The sequence below is a fragment of the Triturus cristatus genome, chromosome 8, assembly GCF_964204655.1.
Source record: "Triturus cristatus chromosome 8, aTriCri1.1, whole genome shotgun sequence".
In the NCBI taxonomy this organism is placed as follows: Eukaryota; Metazoa; Chordata; class Amphibia; order Caudata; family Salamandridae; genus Triturus; species Triturus cristatus.
In genome coordinates, this window is record NC_140591.1 from 455,840,700 (window position 1) to 455,864,252 (window position 23,553).

The 23,553-nt window shown below is 48.2% G+C and overlaps 1 protein-coding gene across 1 annotated transcript in view; it reads left to right on the forward strand.

Annotated features, from left to right (window-relative positions):
• Positions 1-23,553, forward strand: part of RB1 (RB transcriptional corepressor 1) — a 1,278,597-nt gene that overhangs the window by 95,941 nt on the left and 1,159,103 nt on the right. The window contains exon 4 of the mRNA XM_085621884.1: positions 2,988-3,122. Coding sequence (XP_085478010.1) covers positions 2,988-3,122 — 135 coding nt within the window. The remainder of the gene's footprint in view (positions 1-2,987; positions 3,123-23,553) is intronic.

Consider the following 23,553-nt stretch of genomic DNA (forward strand, 5'->3'; position numbering starts at 1 on the left):
CCGAATTTTGGTATTATAAACAGTTATAACAAATGTGTTGGGTTGACGTTTTTATAGCGGAGAAAGCGTTTGTGTGTATTATTATTACACTGTGTTAAAGCCTTAAACAGATTACTGTAGTAGGAAAGGTCCCCGCTTTGACAAACCCTGGGGCAAGGTTAAGATTTACACTGAGAGAATATTTCTGAGGCCTTTTTAGGATGAGTTGTAAAAAAAATTTGCCAATTGTAACTTTGTAGTTATTTGTAATTTTCTGAATGCATGTCTTTTATTTGCCTGTTCGTAAATTATCATTATTAATAATTTCATTATGCTTTTGCATTTACAAAAATAGTGCAAAATATCTTACATTTTCAGTGCCTGTTTTGCCTTTCTCTCACTCTTGCCAGTGTTTTTCATTGTATTCCACCTGTTTTTCTCTTCCTTTTGTCTTTTGCTGTGCCCTTGTTTTAGGCTTTTCTGTCATTTTTGTGCCAGCGTTTTCTATTGAATTTCTCACATTTAATATGCCCTTTTTCTCTTATAGTGCCCTTGTATTTGCCTTTTGCCTTGCAATATGCCTGTTTTCACTGGGTCCCGCTCTTTCTGCAACCCCCTTCCTCCCACAGCTCTCTTCCGTATCCTCGCCATGTACCCTGGACCACACCCGGTGCCAGAAACCCTAGTCCTCTCCTGACTCACCATTGCCCCTGTGCACTCCTCCATGCCCTCAGCTCTGGTTGCTGGTCTCCTCAATGCTGCTGCACCTCACCCCATAGCAGATACAGCCTTCACCTGCACTACCACACCCTCTACTTCAACACCCACACCAAACATATCAACAGAACCCAGCATCCCATGCACACTGACCTCCTCTACATCATGCATGGTCTTCAACACCCGCTCACTCAGCAACCACTACGGAGATTTGGGACCTACTGGATGACTCCTCCCTGGACCTCCTTTTCTCCACCTAAACATGGCTGATTGCAGCATCAACACCAGACATCGCCTCGGCAATCCTTGTCATATGCAAGATTGTCAGGCAAGACCTCCAACAGAGACCCGGAGGATTAATGACCATCATTTTTTCAAGGACACCATCAACTTCAGCACCAACTCAGTAACCAGAACTGTCTACATAGAACACCTCAACTTCAAACTGCGAATCACAGCCAACTTCACCCAAAGCAGAACTCTGGTCTACTGGCCCGCAGAACACAAAGCCAAGTTCCCCAGCAACATCAGGGAATTCTTCACACTACTAGCCATTGACTCAAGCACCTACTTCCTTCTAGGAGCCCTTAACTTTCACGTAGAAGGCCTGACCGACCCTGAACTCCGCTGCATTTCTTGAAAGTCTCAGAAACCTCAGACTCACCCAACACGTATCGGCTCCCACCCCCGCTGCCAGACCATTCAAGACCCTATTTTCACCTCATTCAGCGGTATCTCAGTCAACGTACCCACTCTAGTCACCTGGACCGACTATGCCATGGTCAGCTTGTCAATCAGCATACCCTTATACTATTAGAGGTGGATTGTGCTTCCGCCCGCCACAAAAACCAACCAGAGCACACAGACCACCTATCCATCGACATCAACAACTTTACCAACTGAATCACTGCCTGCACCAAAATCCTGCTCTCTAAGAAAATAATCCAAATGGCAAAAACACAAATGCAGGCCAGCTGAAAGAACTCTGAATGACCAAATGGCAGATAAAGTTAAAGATCAAGCCAGGAAGAGTCAGCAAAGGAAATATTAAAATCTGCTGAAAGACACTACCACCAGCAAATCTGGGAAACGAACAGGAAAGCCCTAGCGGAACACATCGACAACAGCACATCATGGACTTTACCACACCAGTAGCAACCACCAGCGACATCTTCCCCAAACCAAGAACTGTGAAACAACCTCTCCGACTCTTTCTTCAACAAAATTCACAGCCATCTACTCCAACGTTGACCCGCAACAAGACCCCATCAACCTTGCAATAAGTATTCCTGGATCGGGCAAAAGTGACACTTGGGCAACATGGAACCCTATCGCCACTGAGGAAACAACAGAAATTATGAATACCATCCACTCTGGTGCCCCACCTAACCCTTACCTCCACTGCGCCTTCAACAAAGGCTCAACCCCCTTCAGCAAAGTCCTCACCGCCATCCTCGACACTTCTACCGACAAGGCCACTTTCCGGGAAGCCTGGAAGCAAGCAGCTGTCAACTCTCTCCTCAAGCCCACAGCAGACCCAGGCACACTTGAAAACTACAGAGGACCGATCTCCCTCCTTCCATACCTAGGCATGGCCCTAAAAAGAGCTATCAACCTACACCTCGACAACCACCTGCTCCTCGATGCAACTTATTCAGGCTTCAGACCGAACTACAGTACACAGACCACCCCATAGTAGCAGCAGATGACATCCGGACGATCCTCAACATAGAAGCAAGCGCAGCTCTCATGCTACTCGACCTACCTCACTGCAACCTTCCATACTGTCTCCCATCCCATAATGATCAGAAGACTTCACAAAGCAGGTATCCAAGTACCCACCCTCCAATATATATGTGCCTTTCTTACCAGAAGAACACAAACATTTGGCATGCCTCCCTACTCCTCAGAAGCCCAGAGACACCCTTGCAGATTCCAACAGGGCTCCTCGGTCAGTCCAATCCATTTCAACATTTAGATGACGCCGCTGGCAGACGACATCCGCGCATATAACATCAACATACCCACCTACCCCTATCGCACATAACTGATTTTGTTATGGCATGTGCTGTAGCAATTAAAGATAATTTATATTATATCAAGAACAGACACAAAATGAAGTATATCTAATTGGAAGGGTATGTCACACGCTAAGCATAAGAAAAGTTAAATGTTAAATTGAGTGCTTAAATTCACCAGTGACTAAAGAGCGCTTTTAGTTATGTTGGCACTGCTAATGCTTGCTACATTTGTAATAGAAGAGAATGTTAATTCTTTATGTCTGCTTTCAGTGTGAATACGTTTACAGAGTATATCAGAGAAATGGACATCAACATGGACACAATTACCACTAAAGTCAATAACGCAGTGACAAGATTGAAAACCAAATATGACACATTATGCACACTTTATCAGAAATTTCAGCGGTAAGTTATTTAAAGTCAGAATCTCTTCAAGTCTGTTATCTTATATTTTATGTTAAAAGGATTTGGTGGAAGTAATCTTTCATAGAATAGTAATGCAGTAGCACACACATTAGTCATTGGTTCTTTAAGTAATCTAACATTACTTGACCATAATACTTTTCAGTTGTATTTGTCATCTTTGACTTACTTTATCAAAAAAAAAAAATGGCTAGAACAAATTTGGGAGGATAATAGTTATGGGGATAGCAGAGTACAGATGAAAAGGTGCTACAGCCCTGCATTTGAGAATATGAAATTTTCTTGGTAAATTGAATAAGGTCATTGTAAGGCATCCAAACCAGACTGACCAGGAAGGCAACTGTTCGGATAGTAATATCTTATTTTTTTTTTAATATTTTTTTTTTTTTATAATCAAGTTTATTGGATTTTTAAGAGAACAAAAATACATTGGTAGCAAATCAGACACATTATTTAAGCACAGTACAATCAATAGGGGACGACAGAGACTTATAAGGCATTCATGGGATGAGTACAACACCTGCTTATAGATAATCATATACAGGACAATCACAAACCCCTCAGACCAGCAGTAAGTTGAACCATTTGCCAAAATGTTCGGGGCATCCCCGGGCCTCGAAGAGGGGCTCCTCCTGGGTTCCACACCAGTCCACTCCCCTCCTCCGTATAGTAGGGGGTTTGGCTTGAGACCAAAGCGCCGCTATGTCGCGTTTCGCTACCGCCACTGCCGTTCCCAGGAAGCGCTTATCAGCCTGGAATCCATCAAGGCCATCAAAAACCCCCAGGAGCAGGCGCAGCAGGTCGTGGGGATCCTTCCACCCAAGAGTTTGTGTCAGCTCGAGTTCCACCCCTGCCCAGAACGGCGTGAGGGCGGGACATTGCCACACCATGTGGTAAAAATCCGCTGGAGCTTGACTGCAGCGCATGCAGGATGGGGAGGGTCGCAGGCGGGCGCTGTACAGGCGCGCTGGGATGAGGTATGCCGTGTGGAGAAAATAGAGTTGGACTAGACGCAGCTTGGAGGAGGTCGTCAATGTTTTTGGGGCCATAAGGGCGTCCCTCCAATCCGCGTCCTCCAAGGGACCCAGCCACCCCTCCCAGCGGATACGAAGCAGGTCTAGGAATGCGGGGCCGTTGTTCACTAGGGAGCGATAAATCAGTGACGCCTCCCCTCTGCCTAGGTTCCCCATCATCACTTGGGCCTCCAGGGGGCTGAAGTCTGGGAAGGATGTGGGGGATGGGATGTGAACTTGGAGGGCATGCCTCATCTGTAAATATTTGTAGAATTGGGAGGAGTGGAGGGAGTAACAGTGTTGTAGGTCCGCAAATGATCTGGCATGGTCCCCCACCCAGACGTCTCCCAATAGCGGGATCCCTATGTGGTCCCATCTGCGAAAGTCCTGGAGAGACGAGACCTCCGCCAGCCACGTCCCACTCCACAGTGGTGTTTGTCTGGTGAGTTTCCGGTCTCACTTTACGTGTCTTAATGCGGCTCGCCAGTCCATAGGCACCGTTCTGGTGACGGGGGGGGGGAGAGAGAGCCTGCGGCACGGGGCACCCGTACAGGTAGGCTTGGAGCTGCGCAAAATCCAGTGACCTGGGTTCCACCCGATACGCCGGCTCGGACCAGCTGCCCGGGAGCCAATCGTGGATCACGATGAGCCATGTGGCCAGGTAGTACAGGTGGAGATTGGTCACCCCCATGCCCCCGTCGTAGGGGGGTATGTGACAGTGTGCCAGGGACATTCGCGGCCTCTTTCCTCCCCACAAAATTTGGGTAAGGACCTCACCCAGTTCCCGAAATAAGCTACCTGGGAGATGAATGGTAACGTTTTGTAAAATGTATAGGAAGCGGGGGAGGACCATCATTTTTAAAAGGGCACTCCTGCCAAGGGGGTTGAGAGGGAGAGATTGCCATTTTCTGAGGTCCTCCTTGGCCCTGGTGACCAGGGGGGTGATGATGTTCAGGGCCCATTCGAGCTCCGGGAGGAGGGCGATCCACACCCCCAGGTACTTGAATGATTGCCAACGCAGGGGGATGGACGTTTGCCAGTCGAAGCACGCCCGGGAGGAGTGAAGGGGGACCAGTGTGGATTTCGCCGGGTTGAGCCTGAGACTGGAAATCTGTTCGAAGGCAGAGAGGACGTCCAAGCATCGCGGGCCGGAGCTTTTGGAATCTGCAAGGAAGAGGAGGACGTCATCAGCGTACTAGGCAATCTTGTCCGGATCCCAGACCCAACCCCGGATGAGGGGGTCTTGGCGGATGAGGGAAGCCAGGGGTTCCATTGCTAATGCAAATAGAAGTGGCGAGATCGGGCAGCCCTGGCGAGTGCCCCTCTGGATAGGAAATGTCTCAGAGAACACACCGTTGATAAGGACCCTTGCCTTGGGAGTAGAGTAGAGGACCCGGATGAGGCGTCGGAACGTGGGGCTGAGACCCATCCTCTCCAACGCATCCTCGAGGTAGGCCCAATCTACCATATCAAAGGTTTTTTCAAAATCTATGAAGAGCAAGGCCAGATACGGGACGAGGTGATGGCGATGTGCAAGAGCGAGATGGAGGCGGCGTATGCTATGTCTGGTACCCCGAGCAGGCATGAAGCCGCATTGATCAGGGTGAACCAGCGCCTGCAAGTGGGGGCGGAGTCGTTGTGCCACCACAGTGTCGAAGATGTTGGCCTCCGTGTTGATAAGGGAGATGGGGCGGTTGTCTGCACAGGCAAGGGAGGGCGGCTGTGTCTTCGGGAGGACTACAATAGTGACCACATCCCTCTCAGGCGGGAAGGACCCTTTGTCTATTACATAATTAAACAACTCCACCAAGTGCGGGACCAATGTATCCCGGTAGATCGCGTAATATTCTTGGGGGTAACCGTCGGGCCCGGGCGTTTTGCCGGAGTGCAGCAGTGAAATAGCCCTGTGTAACTCTTTCAGTGTGAAAGGAAGGTCTAGAGTCTCCGAATCCGTCTGGGAAAGACAGGGCAGCTGGGTCCCGGTTTTGGCCAATAAGGTCGCCAAGGAAGACCGGGGGGTTTGGGCTGCGTAGAGGGCCGCGTAATAGCCGGCATAAGTTCGGGCGATGGCTTGGAAAGTGGCGCCTTGGGCCACGAATTTTGTGAATGATGCGATTGGCCTTGGGATAGAACACTAAGTTATGTAGTAGTTTGCCATTTTTATCGCCCCAGCCATACACGCGTGCCACAGAGGAGCGCCAGAGCATTTTAGCGGACTCCAGCGAGATCTGGCAAATCTCTTCTCGGATCAGTGTGAGTTGTCGAGCGGAGTCATCGTCATCATTCACATCATGGGCGCCTTCCAGCTGGGCCGCCTGAGCCTCCAGCTGTGTGAGCCGGGCAGACTGTGCCATATGTTTCGCGTGGACCAGACCTCTACCCACCCCTTGTATCACAGCCTTGCCGGCTTCCCATAGGGTTCCCGGCGAGGAAACTGAGCCTGCATTGGTGGAGAAGTAATGTTTCAGTTCCTGCCCGAGGGATTCGACAAAGTCTACATCCTGCAGGAACCAGGCGTTCATTCGCCATCAGTATGGGTGCCGTTAGGAGGGTTCCCGAGACGGGGGGGTGATCTGAGATGCCCCTGGGCAAGACCTTGGCCCCAGACATCAAGTGACTGTCTGTGGCGGATAGCAGGAATAGGGGGGGGGGGGGGGTGTGTGTGTGTGTGTGTGTGTGTGTGTGTGTGTGTGTACGTGTGTGTACGTGTGTGTGTGTGTGTGCACGTGTGTGTGTGCGTGCACGTGTGTGTGTGTGTATACATGTACTGTTCCTTGCGGGGGTTTCACACTCTCCACGCGTCGCGGAGGACCAGTCAGACTGTCGCTTTGCAGACGTTAGGCGGGAAGCCGATGGGGCGCCGGTCGTGTCACGCAAGGGTTGCAGGACAGCGTTAAAGTCGCCCCCAACAACAGTCAGACCCTGTGGAAAGGAGGTGAGAACAAGCGTAAGGTGGTGGAGGGCAGAGGCCTTGGTAGGGGGGAATGTATGCACACAGAAGATTGAAGGGGGGTGTCCTTCGATCGGGCCCGTCAGGGCCACATAGCGGCCTTGTGTGTCTGTTTCGGCCTGTTCCAGGGTGAAGGGAAGCCCCTTCTGAAGTAGTATGGCCACCCCCCCCCCCGGGAGCCCCGCATAAAACCGGAGAGCCAAACCCTGTGAAACCCATACCGGGCGAGGAAGTTACATTGTGAGCCCAGAAGGTGTGTTTCTTGCAAGAACAGGATATCTGGCGTGTGGTGCTGGGCGCTACAAAGAACAGCTGTACGTTTGATTCGGTCCAATAGACTGTTAACGTTTCAGGAGAGGATGTGGAGGGCCCTCTGTAAAGTAGACGCCATCCTGCTGGGTAGTGTGTGGGAGAGGGAACACAAGCGCAAGTAAGCCCGGGTCCCAAGGGAGACGACGTTCCTTATCCGGGGCCTCTGAGCAGAGGGTGCGCGATCTGGTGAGTCTCTTGTCGTCCTCAAAGGCATGCGTGCATGTGTGACTACCAATAAAAACAGGGAACAGCGGCCCGTGGGCGGCTAAAAACAACAAACATTCGGGAGACCACGCCCCCCCCCCCCCCCCCCCCCCCCTCGGCCCCCAACTCCCCCCACCCTACACTTCAGAAAATGAAGCATCTGTCGCCCTGAGAAAGAAACAATTCAAAACAACAACCCTACAATACGACTAGGTGCTAAGCTAAAACGGTTAGCGGAACATGGACATGGCAGAGATGGACCCCCTCCATGTGTTCGGATAAAGATTCGTAAACCGCTGCAGTTACACATAGTGTAGTTAGGCAACAGGGACTGCAAGTAAGTCCAGGAAGTGAAGTAGGAAGTAAGTCACAGAACTTGAGGAAGCCATGATGTCGGATCGTCCCCCCCCCCCCCCATTGGACAAATACAGTTGGGACTTATATGCAACAAGGACTGCCCATGAGTCTAGGGACTGAATTAGGAAATAGATCACAAAACCGGTAGATGTACTGAAGTCGGATCGCCTCCAGCTTGGGGATTAAGAGAGCGGTCTTGCTGTGTGAGCTTTTGAGAAGTGAAATGGAAAGTGTCTGATGCCGGCCTCTTTCAAGTATCCTCTTCTTCACCGGATCCTTGGAGCGCAGGGCTCCTAGACAGGTCGGAGTCGGACACGGTCTGACGCAAGGACTCCGAGGGGTCCGGAACACAGCTCAAGTCAGTCAGCGAGGTGGTCGGGCCGGGGGTGCTGGATCCCCGAGTTGAAGCCTGGGAGAGAGTGAGGTTCTGGACTTTTAAGAGTCCAGAGGTGTCAGGGAAACAACACCCGAAGACCCCTGAGTTCCCCCTGTCCCGGTGCACAAACAAACAGAGACACGGGCTTCTCGATGGCGGCGTCAAAGACCAAGGTTTATTTACTGCAGGGATACAGAAATCATAGGAACCACACAGAGGCAGAATCTAGGAGACTGTTCGAATTGCATTAAGTGGGTTGTTTCTTAAATACAAGAAAAATGTCTTGGGGCAACATTACACGAATATTTCTCATGCCCAACCCGGTATCCCAAACAGATAATAAATAAATATCAAACAATGATTAGTTGTAGGTTTTCGGTATTCGATCAGGCTCTCTTGTCAGTTCTTCATTCTCTACTTGATCCTCCCCATCATAAAAATCGTAACCTCCCCATTGTAAAAGCCCAGAAAGAAAGGAGCAGAGCCAGGTGCAAAGGATTGAAATGTAGGATAAGAGGTGTTTATGGATCATAAACGGGCAGGGCAATCGTCTTCGGCCTTCAGTCAGGACAACGGACACGAGAACCAGTATAGCAGGACTGGCCTCAGGCAAGGGAGGCAGCTTGGTTCTGCCTAGTCATGTAGCATCAGCCTTTCTCGGGGCTCGAGCTTACGTGTCCTTAACAAGGTGATCCTGCCGGGGTCATCGTCCGTTCATTGGCTATGTGAGGGCAAGAAACAAAATGGATGCCGTAACTAAAATGGGTGCCATGACTTTACTGACAGAATGCCCTATTTTCCAGTGAATTCATGCTAGTTGCGCAGCGAAAACACTGTCATGTATATAATGGATCATTTGCGGTTCATTGATACCAAAATCGTGTCAGTACTATGATACCGAATTCACGGGTTCGGATCGCTACAGAACCTCAGACCGTCCTTTTGCCCTTACATAGGCAATAACTCACTCTATGTCAGAGTCCATTTCTATGTTCATTAGGTCACTGATATGTTGTTGTAGCATTACTTTATCTCGTGATGCATCTCCGAAAACAGGTGGTCTCCTTACACACGATGAAACACAAACGCTACATAAGGCAGGGCCACACTGAATAATGAGACAGCACGAAAATAAAAATACTAACGTAACACCGATGACCATTAGAACCTTCCACCCCCATGCAGATAACAGATTCCAGAACCATCCCATTAGTGACCAGTCACCTTCCTCTACGTGAATGGAGTCGGAGATTTTGTGTAACTTAGAGATGGCCTTGTATACTGTTGGCGCATTATCTGGGATAAAAACGCAGCAACTTGATTGGATCATTTTGCATACCCCACCTCGATCTGCAAGTAACACGTCAAGAACCATACGGTTCTGTAACGTCATGAGGCGATCCGCCTGAAGCTCAGCTGTCAAGTTACTAAGGGCACCTGTAGTTTCGATAATGGTGGATTCAACTACTCGTGTTAGTTGACGCAGGTTTCTACTGTTGACCATAGGCCCCCAGAACGGGAGGAAACCTTTGAAAAAGTCTCCTGCTTCTTGGCCAGCAGTATCCTCTTTACTGAATACACCTCTCACAACTCTCGTTTTGTGATAATCCGGTGCAGCAGTGTATGTCGGAGGTAACAGTTGAGCGATATAACATGAGCCTGAGAAGTCAGCGGGCAGCCATGAATATGCTCTGTCTTGACAAACAAAATAGGTACCCTTAGCGGCTAAGAATGCAGGGGAAGATTGTGACGGGAACACGTACGTTTCAATACAGTCACTCTTCCCTAGTCGAGCTTTCGGATTCCTCCCATTTCCTTGCAAACAGACCTGACCTTGGTGGGGTACGACCCAGATCGGAGTTGAGCTCTTACGTTTGTTCTCACCCAGAGTGATGCCATATTCTGTAATGTTCCACCCCATGTAAACTCGCAACTCATCCTTGGGAATGTACGGAGTATTAGTGACATCTCTCACCATATCAGTGATTCCTTTTACCAAGGCTCTATTAGCAGAGTTATACCGGGTGGAACGCGGAGGTCGTGGAGGGTAGGTCTCTAGAGCATAGGCGAACATGGTCTGAAATGCCCAGAATGATCCATTATAACTGAAAGGCAGAACCAAATAAGGGATGCCCTCGTCCATGGTATGTGGTATCAGGCCACATACCCAGCAGTTTGTTGTGTTAACCACTAGTTGATGTTGGTGCAAGAGCTGAATGAAAGTGTTATTTATAAACTCAGAGCGTCGAGCTTGCTCGTGGGCAGGAAAAGGATGAAAAGAATGAATAGAACCAATAGTCGGGGAAACAGAAATATGGGGAGATACTGTAGACGTAACAGGTGCAAAGATCAATTGAATACCAAAAATAATTCCGCCTATCAGAGTTATAAAAACAATCAGAAGTGTCAGGGCACATTGCATTAGGAAACATTTACTATACAATATGTCATATAATTTTGTCTTGTGCACCTTTATGACTTTAACCCGTCGTGATTCAGGAAGCTCCATCTTCTACAACCGTTCGCAACGGATGGTTTGTACCTGTTAAAAACTTACCTCTGTTTATCCTGGGAGTTCCCAAGACAAACAGAAGAAACCGACCTAATGTCTGATTCCCTGTAAATTAAAACAAGGCACACGTTACGACCCTACGGTAACCCAGACGGCAAGGCAAGAGGATAGCAAAAAATAAAAGCAAACTTCCTGACTGTACGGGATGCAAATACGATCAAAACAGTTTTACAGTTATCAAACGGAAATGTAATAATGCAATGTCATCAGTTCATCACATGAGAACGTAGATTATATCTGTATTTTCCAGGTCTTGTTTGGTCTTGAAATAGCTGGTCCACAGGTGCAGAAATGTTCGATTCCACAGGCGACAAGTGTTCACTTTGTACAATGCTCGGTTCAGGATTCAAAGGAGTGGTTTCTGCTGAGGTGGCAAAGTTCTGCGTTTTAGTTCGTGGATGGTCCGTTAAGTACTCTGCATCGCTGAAAGGGATGTGCCTAGGAACAGGCTCTGTCTCGGATACACCAATTCTCTGTCTAACCCAATTGTCATAGGGGAGTGGGAGAGGGACACGCTTCGTGTGGCTGGCGTGCACCCAATTTTTCCTGCCAGCTAGGCGTACTGCAGTTCTGGTTACGGGGAGGACCTGGAACGGACCCACGAATCTTGGCTGAAGGTTTCGAGTGCGTTCAAAGTTCCGCACTACAACCTGGTCGCCGGGTTTCAACGTATAACCTGGACTCTCTGGCAGTTTAGGCAAGGATTCGAATACCTGTTGATGAATAAGGCTCAGTTTAGCAGTCAGATCATGAAGGTAATCAATCAACATTGGGTATTCTATCTGTCTGAATTCCTTTGGCCTAGGGACTCCCCAAACATTAGCAGGGCGGCCGAACACAATCTCATATGGGCTAAGCCCTACTCGAGAATGTACAGTCGCTCTGGTGGACAGTAAAGCTAGAGGCAGTGCGTCTGGCCAAGAGAGACCAGTGGAAGCTTGAATTTTCGCAAGCTTCAGCTTGCCATTGTACCCTTCCACCAAACCTGCTGACTGTGGATGGTTCGCACTGTGGAATATTTGTACAATTCCTAGACCTGCACACACACTCTTCATAACTTTCCCTACAAACTCACTTCCGTTGTCTGACCAAACAATCCGTGGCATACCATACCTAGGGAAGTATTCTTTGAGGAGGATTTTGGCAGTGGACATGGCAGTGTTATCCTTTAATGGGTATGCCTCAATCCATCTTGAAAAGGCACATACTACCACTAGGACATACTTAAGATTGTTACACCTGTCCATGTGGATATAATCCAATTGAATCACTTCAAAGGGACAAGAAGGGCGAGCAAAATGACCAGTTGGGGTTGGGGTTCCCTTGCCAGGATTATGCATCAGGCATACCATGCAGTTTTTCACCACTCTTTCCGCACACTTAGTAATTCCATCGTTCTTCCATACTGGAGCTAACATTTTACAGATCCCTTTCGAACTGATGTGCGCTGCTCCATGCGCCATCGTGACTACCGCAAGTACATACGCGTCAGGTAACATCCAACGTTGCTGCTCAGACAGATCAATCCAACATCCACTTGGATCCATTTTACCCGTTTTCTCCTTCCATTCATTCTTCTCATTTTCAGTTGCCTCATTTTGGATTGCTTTCACACTGTTAATCGTATTCTCACACATTCCTGATTCAGCAATCCATCTTGCAGACGTTGCAACATACATTCGGCTCGTCATGTTCTTGGCCGTTTCTTTAGCGACCTCATCAGCAAACGCATTCCCTCGGCCAACATTATCCGTAATCTTTCGATGTGCACTGCACTTCACAATCGCAACTTCATTCGGTAGGGTAGGGTAGGGATTCTAATAGATCGTTGACTAATTGTCCATGTTGGATCTTAGTTCCGTGGGACGTGAGAAAACCTCTTTCTCTCCAGAGACGCCCAAAATTGTGTGCGACACCAAAGGCGTACTGGCTATCAGTAAACACATTCACTCTCTTTCCCTCAGCTAAAACACACGCTCTTGTCAATGCAATTAATTCTGCTGCTTGGGCAGAATTCTGACTCACTCTTGCAGTCTCAACAATCGTACTCAAAGTCGTAACTGCATACGCGGCCGTCACATCACCATTCTGTAGTTTAAAACAGGACCCATCGACATATAACGTGCCGTCTGGGTCTGATAACGGAGTATCTTTCAAATCAATTCTACCTTTTGTCTCTTCCTCAGTTCTGAAACAACAATCATGGGGCTCTGAATCACTCGACTCCTGAGTAGTCGGCAACAGTGTTGCTGGATTCAATATGTTGCATCGCTTGATCTGAATGTGACTTGCCAAAAGCGTCAGCTCATAGCCTGATAATCTAGCACTGGTGAGGTGCTGAGTTTTCGTTCTATTCATGAGTGTATCCACAGCATGTGGAACCATGACTACTAACATGTTGTTCATGACTAGTCCAGCAGACTGTCGAATAGACACTGCGGCTGCTGCCGTGGCTCTTAAACAACTTGGCAATGCTCTGGCTACCGGATCTAATGTGGATGAAAAATATGCACAAGGCCGTTGTTTGTCGCCGAATTGTTGTGTTAATACACTCAATGCACAACCTTCTCTTTCATGGACATATAGTGTAAACGGCTTACTGTAGTCACGAGTACCCAACACAGGAGCTGAACACAGCGCATCACGTAAGTCAGAGAAGCTCTGTTGACATTCATCAGACCATGGCAAAGGGCTCGGAACACCTTTTCCAGTCAGGGCTACCAATGGTTTTGCCATGAGAGAAAAATTTGGGATCCATTGCCTACAGTATGACGTAATACCCAAAAACGCACGCACTTCTCTTTGTGTGCTTGGTACAGTCATCTGTGAAATTGCTTTGATTCTCTCTGGGGTCAACCTTCTTCCCTCCTTTGACAAAAGATGACCTAAGTAGGTCACTTCTTGGCAACAATATTGCAGTTTAGAAGGTGACACCTTGTGATGTAGGTCTGACAAATGACGCAATAAAGAAATTTTAGCTGCTTTGCAAGTTTCCTTGTCGTCAGCGGCTAATAAAAGATCGTCTACGTATTGGATCAGAGCAACACCATGAGGAAGTACAAGAGCGTCTAATTGACTTTTTAATGCTTGGCTATAAATTGAAGGGCTTTCACAATAACCTTGTGGAGCGCGTTTGAATCTGAAACTGCGTCCTCCTAATGAGAAACCAAAAATGTCTCTACTTTCTTCTGCTATGGGAATGCTGAAAAATGCATTTTTCAAGTCGATCACCGTAAACCATGATGCCGATGCAGGAATCAACGTCAATAATGCAGTGATATCTGGGACTACAGGAAACTGTGGAATCACTATTTTGTTAACTTCTCTGAGGTCAATCACAAATCTGTAAATTGGTGGTTTAGAAGGGTCAGTACGTTTCAGAATTGGCAGAACAGGACTATTGCAGACGTTTCCTCTATCACATCTTTCTGTATCAAGTCTTTTACAATTAGTAAGAGTGTTTGTTCACCTTCGTTTGAAATCCGATACTGTGGGATTCGTGGAAATTTAACATTCGCTTTTAGACTTACCACGTAAGGGGTAATTTCCAAGAGGCCTACATCGTTGGGACCAGTTGCCCAAAGAGTATCAGGGAGAGAACGCAACTCCGGTGGGAGCTTGTCCATCGACATGTACATCGGGGAGATGACTCCTTTACCTAATGTGAGCTGTACTCCCGAAGGAGAACAGTACAACGTTGCATGCAGGCGTTTCAACAGGTCTAAACCAAGCAGATTCTCATTACAACCGGTTGTTAAAATGAGGGGTGCTTCTAGCTCGCATGGCCCAACAGTGATAGATAAAGGACTGGGCACAGGATTGTGAACAGGGGCGCCTGAGAAACCTACTGAAGTGTTAGTTAAGCCGGACAAAGGTGCGCCAGGGAGTTTCGCACGCATGATTGAACTTTTTGCCGCACCAGTATCCAACAGAAACGGTTCGACCGCGCCTGAGGTAACTACTGTGACATAAGGTCCACTCTGATCAACTGGAACTGATACTACTCCCTCTCTCTGCCTGCGGCTGTCCTATTGTTCGTTTCTTTGAATCTCTTCATTATGATCATAGTAATCTTCAACATGATACTGTGGAGATCTACCTGGCTGCGTAGGTTGTACATTTCGCTGGTCGAAATAATTCGATTGGCGATCAGCCTGTGGTGTCATCGTACCACGCCCTCTACCTCTAGGAGCTTGCATAAATCCAACATTACCTCTCTGAGCTGGGACACCACTAGTTTGTGGGTGTAGTACTGGACACTCATTCTTATAATGACCCTCCTTTTTACAATAGGCACACTGATTCCATGCTAACTGTTGTCGGGGAAAACTATAATTAAATCTCTGGGCCGTCCCTTGCTGGAATTGTGGCTGCTGCTGAAACTGGGGTCGCTGCTGTGAGTCTGACTGATTCGAACGAGGCGGATATGCCTGTTGCAAAAGAACTTTGTTTTTTAAATCTTTCGTTTTCTTTTCTGACTTTTCCTTCTCTTCTTTCTCTCTATTCTCGTAATACTGAGCAGTTGCAAGTATCTGTGCTGTCGTCGACACTGCCCATGCACTTTCAGAATCCTTTAACTTGTTACTAAGCTCAGGAAGTAAATTAAACACGAACTTATCAACAAACAATCTCTGACCTCCCTCGGTACTCATATCTTGCCCACTGTGATCTACGAAGGTCTCTTCAAATCTAGTGAAGAAGTCAGAGACGCTTTCGTCCTTTTTTTGCTTGCATGCTGATAGTTTATCCCAATTTACTCGTAACGCTGGCATCAGCGTTTTCATCAGGTTAATTATTCTGCCAGGTAAGTCAGCAATCAGAGGTTCAGGTTTAGCTCCACCAACCTGCTGTGCGTCTGCCGCTACGATAGCTGGCCAATCACCTCCTAAGGCGACTGGGTGGTTCTCTTGCCGAATCTTGGCCCATATAGGTTGTGGTACTACATTACCAAACAGCATTTCAATGTCTGCCAAATTCATGATACACGCTTGGACTGTCTGTGTTAATTCTTTGTAATAACCAGCAGGATTCTTACGAGGGTCTGGTAATGCTTGTTTTACTGCTAATACTTCAGCCCGTTTCCAAGGAATGTGTATCCACACTCTCTGGAATTGTGCTGGAGCAGCTGCAATACCCAAGTTCGCATCAGCGGCAACTGCTTCGCGCCATATGGGCGGAACTTCTCTCATCGGATACTGACCTCGTCTTTTCCTAGTTATCGGTGTACCATCAGGGTCTCTTGTCGCCCGAAAAGGGGACTCATCCCTATAAGCTAAAATTAATTCTATCGCTCTCCCTACTTCTGAACCTATCGCCATTCCTGAGGCAAATTTCTGCTGAATATTTATTAAATCAGAAGGGACGGAATCTAAGTTATCATCTTCCCATTCCTCACGCACAAGAGAACACATCACGTCAAAAACATAACGTTGAGTTGGTTCATTCCACTGCATAAATGTGTCTAATACTCTTCGTGCATCATACTTCACAGCTTTCGACATCCACCTAAGAGCTGTCGAATCTAACGTCTCTCGTTCCTCGGGACCAGGAAGCTGGCTACGTCTCTGTATAGAGTCAGAAACGGGGGTCCCAATTAAGGACCTGTAAAGAGGGGTTAATATATTAGTTACAGAGTCGGTTATTTTCCGACGAACGGAAAGCGGAGTCAGAATGACAGGGCTTGGGGACAGGGCAGCTGAAGCAGATGAAGTAGTAAGGGTAGGAGTAGTAGGTAAAGCAGTTTGCGAAACGATAGGCAAAGGCGGAATAGGCGACCCAGGAAGAGGGGGTGCCGTAGGATCATTGACCACGGGAAAGACAGGAGCTGGATTCAAAGGGAGTGGAGCACCTATCCCAGGCTGACCAACAGCTGGCTGTACAACAGGTAGTAACTGTGGTACTGTAATACCCTGTGCATACGGTGGAGGTGAACTCAACAGGTAAGACAACAGGGGATCCTTTTCAGGGTCCTCTATCGGCTTAGCAGGACAAGATGGCAATACAGGGTAACATTTATCAATTGCCAAATTATGTTTTCTACTCGCCATCTCCATTGCTTTCTCGGTCTCGTTGACATGCAGCTGCCTAGCAGACTCCATTAAAGTCAACCCTTTCTCTTTCTGTTCTTTCTTTGTTTTCCTAATTTCTCTCTGTTTGGCTTCTTTGCGCCATACGCGAAAAGAATCAAACATCGCCTGCCGGGCTTTTCTCTTAAACAACTTCATTTCTAAATTATCTAGAATTTCCGTTTCGAAACTACCATGCGGTGGCCAACTAAGGACACCATCTTTCTTGGTATAATGGACCCATACTTCATTATACGTAATAGGACCCACACCATGTTTACAATAGAGCTCATATGTAGGAGTCCCAATCGGAGGAACCAAACACGAGTCCTCCAACCGTGAATCCCCGTTGCAACGTAACCAGGACAAAAAACAATTGTTACCCTTAGTCATGACTACAAAGACAAATTCCAACCAAAATGCGCAGAGAACTTAGGCCTACCAAAATGAACCAATACCAAATACCAAGATTATCTTAACAAGAGCAACCAATGATAATCTACAAATCCAAAACGTATCCGAATAACCAAACTGAGCACAACCCACTTAATACTTAACTGAAATGTGGAAGACGTCACCAAGGAGAACCCGTCTTCGTCTCGCCGTACTAAGGTCTGCACCTCGGGTCCAAGACAGGGCGACAGTCAAGGCAGCGGTCCTCTGTAGCCGTCTGGGAACGGGAACCCTCGTGGAAGAGATCGTCGGGCCACTTTTACGACATGCAGGGATCGATGAAGCGGGGTACCTCCCTCCGGAATCTTCACACGAAACTTCTCGAACTTTTCAGGCTTTGGACCGGTACCGGATGATGTTGCCCCACGTTGGGCGCCAATTTGAGGTTCTGGACTTTTAAGAGTCCAGAGGTGTCAGGGAAACAACACCGAAGACCCCTGAGTTCCCCCTGTCCCGGTGCACAAACAAACAGAGACACAGGCTTCTCGATGGCGGCGTCAAAGACCAAGGTTTATTTACTGCAGGGATACAGAAATCATAGGAACCACACAGAGGCAGAATCTAGGAGACTGTTCGAATTGCATTAAGTGGGTTATTTCTTAAATACAAGAAAAATGTCTTGGGGCAACATTACACGAATATTTCTCATGCCCAACCCGGTATCCCAAACAGATAATAAATAAATATCAAACAATGATTAGTTGTAGGTTTTCGGTATTCGATCAGGCTCTCTTGTCAGTTCTTTATTCTCTACTTGATCCTCCCCATCATAAAAATCGTAACCTCCCCATTGTAAAAGCCCAGAAAGAAAGGAGCAGAGCCAGGTGCAAAGGATTGAAATGTAGGATAAGAGGTGTTTATAGATCATAAACGGGCAGGGCAATCGTCTTCGGCCTTCAGTCAGGACAACGGACACGAGAACCAGTATAGCAGGACTGGCCTCAGGCAAGGGAGGCAGCTTGGTTCTGCCTAGTCATGTAGCATCAGCCTTTCTCGGGGCTCGAGCTTACGTGTCCTTAACAAGGTGATCCTGCCGGGGTCATCGTCCGTTCATTGGCTATGTGAGGGCAAGAAACAAAATGGATGCCGTAACTAAAATGGGTGCCATGACTTTACTAACAGAATGCCCTATTTTCCAGTGAATTCATGCTAGTTGCGCAGCGAAAACACGGTCATGTATATAATGGATCATTTGCGGTTCATTGATACCAAAATCGTGTCAGTACTATGATACCGAATTCACGGGTTCGGATCGCTACAGAACCTCAAGAGGGCGCTGGGGTGGTGCAACTGGTGATTGGGATGCCTCCCCCCGATGGTCGTTTTTCTTGTGGGACCCAGTCCGACGTCTCTGGGGCCTATATTATTTTATTATTTATTATTATATTCAAAAACAACAAGAGCAACCCTTATGTCCTTGTGAACCGGGTAGGTACTGAGTACAAAACAATATCCACAAGGAACTCACTTATAATCATAATACACAGTTTGTGACTAAATATGTCACTCTAATTTAATCACAGCCTAATATGGCTTTTCTTTTTTAGAAAGCCTATCAATTCAATTTTACATCCACTTTCATAATAAGCCCACACCAAGGCCTATTTCTTTATTTGTAAAACCTAACCTCAGCCGAGGTAGGTGTTATTTTATTCAAAAGTTCATTTGTTTCATAAAGATTATATCAAAAAATACATTTCTAAAGTTGAACATATATACACAATTCAATATTTACAGTGATGTGTGACCCCAAGTGAAAGAACCATAACCTATTACATTACATGTGTATAAACAAGAAAAAGGAAGGGAATTAAAAGGTTATTGGTAATTTATATAAGGACAGATTTTGTAATTTACAAATGATTCAACCCGAAACTGTCTCTATTATATGTGTTGTCGACGGCGTTTCGACCCACTCTAGATACCGGGTCTCTTCAGGACTGTATTTCTGGGGACTGAAACATATGGACTAACGTTAGTAACCTTGGTGATATAGTTATTAATCAAAGGTGGGCTTAGGAAGGCAAGGGAGGTCTCTTACCAAAATGTATACACTGTTACACATTTTGTAGCGCGTGCACTCAACCTGTGTATCCTTAATTATAGGTTGAGAGTATTCTTCCTTTACCACTGCATACTGGATCCATTGGACTCGAGTGTATACATTTTGGTAAGAGACCTCCCTTGCCTTCCTAAGCCCACCTTTGATTAATAACTATATCACCAAGGTTACTAACATTAGTCCATATGTTTCAGTCCCCAGAAATAAAGTCCTGAAGAGACCCGGTATCTAGAGTGGGTCGAAACGCCGTCGACAACACATATAATAGAGACAGTTTCGGGTTGAATCATTTGTAAATTACAAAATCTGTCCTTATATAAATTACCAATAACCTTTTAATTCCCTTCCTTTTTCTTGTTTATACACATGTAATGTAATAGGTTATGGTTCTTTCACTTGGGGTCACACATCACTGTAAATATTGAATTGTGTATATATGTTCAACTTTAGAAATGTATTTTTTGATATAATCTTTATGAAACAAATAAACTTTTGAATAAAATAACACCTACCTCGGCTGAGGTTAGGTTTTACAAATAAAGAAATAGGCCTTGGTGTGGGCTTATTATGAAAGTGGATGTAAAATTGAATTGATAGGCTTTCTAAAAAAGAAAAGCCATATTAGGCTGTGATTAAATTAGAGTGACATATTTAGTCACAAACTGTGTATTATGATTATAAGTGAGTTCCTTGTGGATATTGTTTTGTACTCAGTCTCTGGGGCCTAGGCAGAGTCGGGGGTGGCTGCGAGGGGACTCGGCGTACAGGGGGAGAAACCGGCCGGTTCATGAGGGGCCGTTCTTCCGTGAGCCAGGTCCATGCTGCCTGAGGGCTGTCAAAGAAGACTGTCTTGCTTTGAAAGATAGCTTTGGGCCGGGAAGAGAAGGCCGTAGCGGAGACCCATGTTACGGAGCTTCTGTTTAACCTCATCGTATGTTCAACGCTGGGCCTGTACCTCCCTGGTGTAATCCGGGAAGACCATGATCCTGGTGTTCTGAAACTGCTGTGCCCTGGCCGCCCCGAGGATGACGTCTCTGTCCCGAAAATTAAGGACCCTCAGGATTACGGGTCGGGCAGGGGCTCCGGGCGGAGGCTTGGGAGCCAAGGAGCAGTGAGCCTGTTCAACGGCGAACCAGGGTGAGAGGGAATCTTTGGGCACCCAGGAGCACACCCAGGTTTCCACAAATGTGTCGGCGTGACCCTGCTCCACTCCCTCGGGAAAACCTACAAGGCGTAGTTTGTTTCTTTGTGACCTGTTTTCGGCGTCCTCAGCCCTTCGGTGGAGCTCCGAGGTCTGGATCTGGAGACGCGCCACCTGAGTCTTGAAGTTGGTCAATGGCGTCCTCCGCCGTGGAGATACGGGCCTCCGCCACCGTGACTCGTGCCGTCGCGTTGCGCAGGTCCTGGCGAATGAGAGCAATATCTACCCTCACTTCTCCAATCTTGTTTACGACCGATGCTTGCGGCGGGCCTATCGCTTGAAGGATGGTGGTGAGATCACCCCCGGTGGCGCCAGGCACGTTGGGCATTCCACCTCCAGGATCCCGGTGCGACAAGAGAGTCACTCGCAACCCTGGGGCCCAGATGTCTCGGCAGTTGCGGGTGCACCGGTGCTCCCACGTGGAATCACCGTGGCGCTGGGGATCAGACTCTGGGCGGCCCAGTCGACCGGGGAGGCCACACACTGGTCAGGAGATAAGCCGGTGGCCGGCAATGATGGCAGACTGAAGGAGCAGGCCCAGGATTACAAGAAGGGTGGGAGGGCAGGGGGACAATGGAGGGAGGGAGGGGGGGCACCAGGTCGCCCCGCCACCCGACATAGTGGCTGATCCCAAACCCCACTCACCAGTGACTCCCACGGCACGATCAGCAGGGTTCCGGCCCCTCCTCAACACCAGCCAGCGCCCCCGGGGGCCCGACCGGGGCTCCCAGCTGGGCCCAGGGCACGCTCACCGCCACCCGCTCTGGTAGCCGAGGGTGATGTGCCACCAGGTCGCCGGGCACCACGACTCACCGCAGGCTGCTTGAGATGGACTGGTCCCGGTCGGAGAGCAGCGCCCGCTCCCCAGCGCAGACAAAGCGACTCCTCTCTCAGCCTCAGTGTGTCTATTCCCCCTCTCGATCTCCAGCCGCGCCGATCAGCAGGTAGGTGCAGCCGCTACCCCGGCCGCTGGGAGGGCCCTGAAGGAGGAGGATTCAGCGGCGCCCAGGCCCCACAGCGCCAGAGTTGGCCGCCGGTGGAATTTTGTGTACTCAGCAGCGGGCAGGGCCAGAACCGGTCGATGGAGGCTCCAATCCGCACAAAAATTAGCCCAGAACTCAGCAAAAGGGGCAGAGGATCTCTGGCTACAGTAAACAGGGGCAGATGGCAGCTGTCCTCGGCGGATGCAAGGCGGTTGACGGAGGGGGTCCGGAGCACTCTGAGTGCGACCGCCATCTTGACGCCTCAGGCCACGCCCCCAAATTAATTTTTATTGAGTATTCGATATAGATGGTAGAATACACAGGAATACAAAAAAGAACAACAAAGCCCGCAGAAAACGATCCCCCTACCCCCCCCCCCCCGGCACATCAGGTGACATTGTTCATTTGGTGAATCCTTGGCATCGCAGACAAATATGAGTGGTACATCAGAAATGGAGTCCCAATTCAGGTAAACAAAGTCCCTGCACAGAGCAGCACATAAACAAGAAAGTTGTTACAGGTCGGGATGGCTCAATAAATATGCAATAAGTGGGGCCCAGAAATCTTTAGGCCGCAAGGCCTCGGGCAGCTCCTCCGCATAGGTCCCCAGCTGGTTCCTACAATAAATTAAATCGCAGATCCATTTTTTTACAGTGTGAGTGGTTTTCGCCCCCTAACACTGCGCCACAGCCCTTTTAGCCAACAGAGTTGAGACCGCGACAATACGTCGGCTGCAAGGCATTAGGTCCTTCACACTACCTAGGAGGCAAACTTCCGGAGCGCACCGCACAGGTTCCAGCACACTCCCCACCCTGGACCAGAATGCAAATATCCCTGCGCTCAGCCATGCCAGATGCAGAAAATCGGCATTCGCCTGCCCACACCTCGTGCAGCAAGCAGTTTCACGCAAACCAAACCTACGCAGTTGCAGTGGGGTATTATATAACTGGTGTAAGTACTTAAAATAGATTATGTGAAGGTTACAATTCGCCATGAGGCGCCCCGTTAACTCACTGCAGGACGTCCATTGTTCAAGCTTAAGTGTGGACCCCAGCGCAGCATTCCATTTAACATAAGAGGGGTGTTCCCCTGGCTCCCTCTCCCCCAGTGAAGCATTATATAGCTTAGTGATCAGACCCCTTCGCTCTGCCCCTGCTAGCACCGCCTGCAGTGCCAGCAATGTTTTAGGTTCCGTTGGATAGTTCTGGTAGATTGCTCTAACTGTCTGCCGTACTCTTACATAGGTAAACCCTTACATGAGGCCATGGTTCTGACCCCCTTGTACATCCTGTAACGAGCGGAACTGACTTAGTTTATACAGGTCCCCCATCTGTGTAATTCCGACTGCCGCCAACGCCCGCAGCGCGGACTGCTCTTGCGCCACCGAAATATCAGGGTGTGCAGCCAGCGGCAGTGACTCGGCATATAGATAGGTAAGCTGTGACCTTTTATCTAGAGCCCTCCAGGCCCATGCAGTGCAGTTTACAGGGTTGATTTCAGTCCTGGGGCCACCCACGCCCCCCGAAAGGGTCGCCTCCTCCAGCAGCATTAGGCGAACAGCATCTGACTCTATAGCAGTGTGGGGCTGAAACCGCTGTGAAAAGTGCCAATAGTGCGCAAACTGCGCCTTGCGCACATAGGTAGTATAACCTCATGTCAGGAGCCTCAAATCCACCCCGGTCAAAGGCTGCACAAGAACATCCCAACTGCATCTGGGCTTCTTACCACCCCATACAAATGTGAGTAAAGCCTACTGGAGCGTCTTAAAAAGCGAGGTGTTCAACCTAATAGGAATATATACAAAGAGATAGAGAAGTTTGGCCAAGATAGACATTTTGATAACTGCAATACGATCAGCTAGCGAG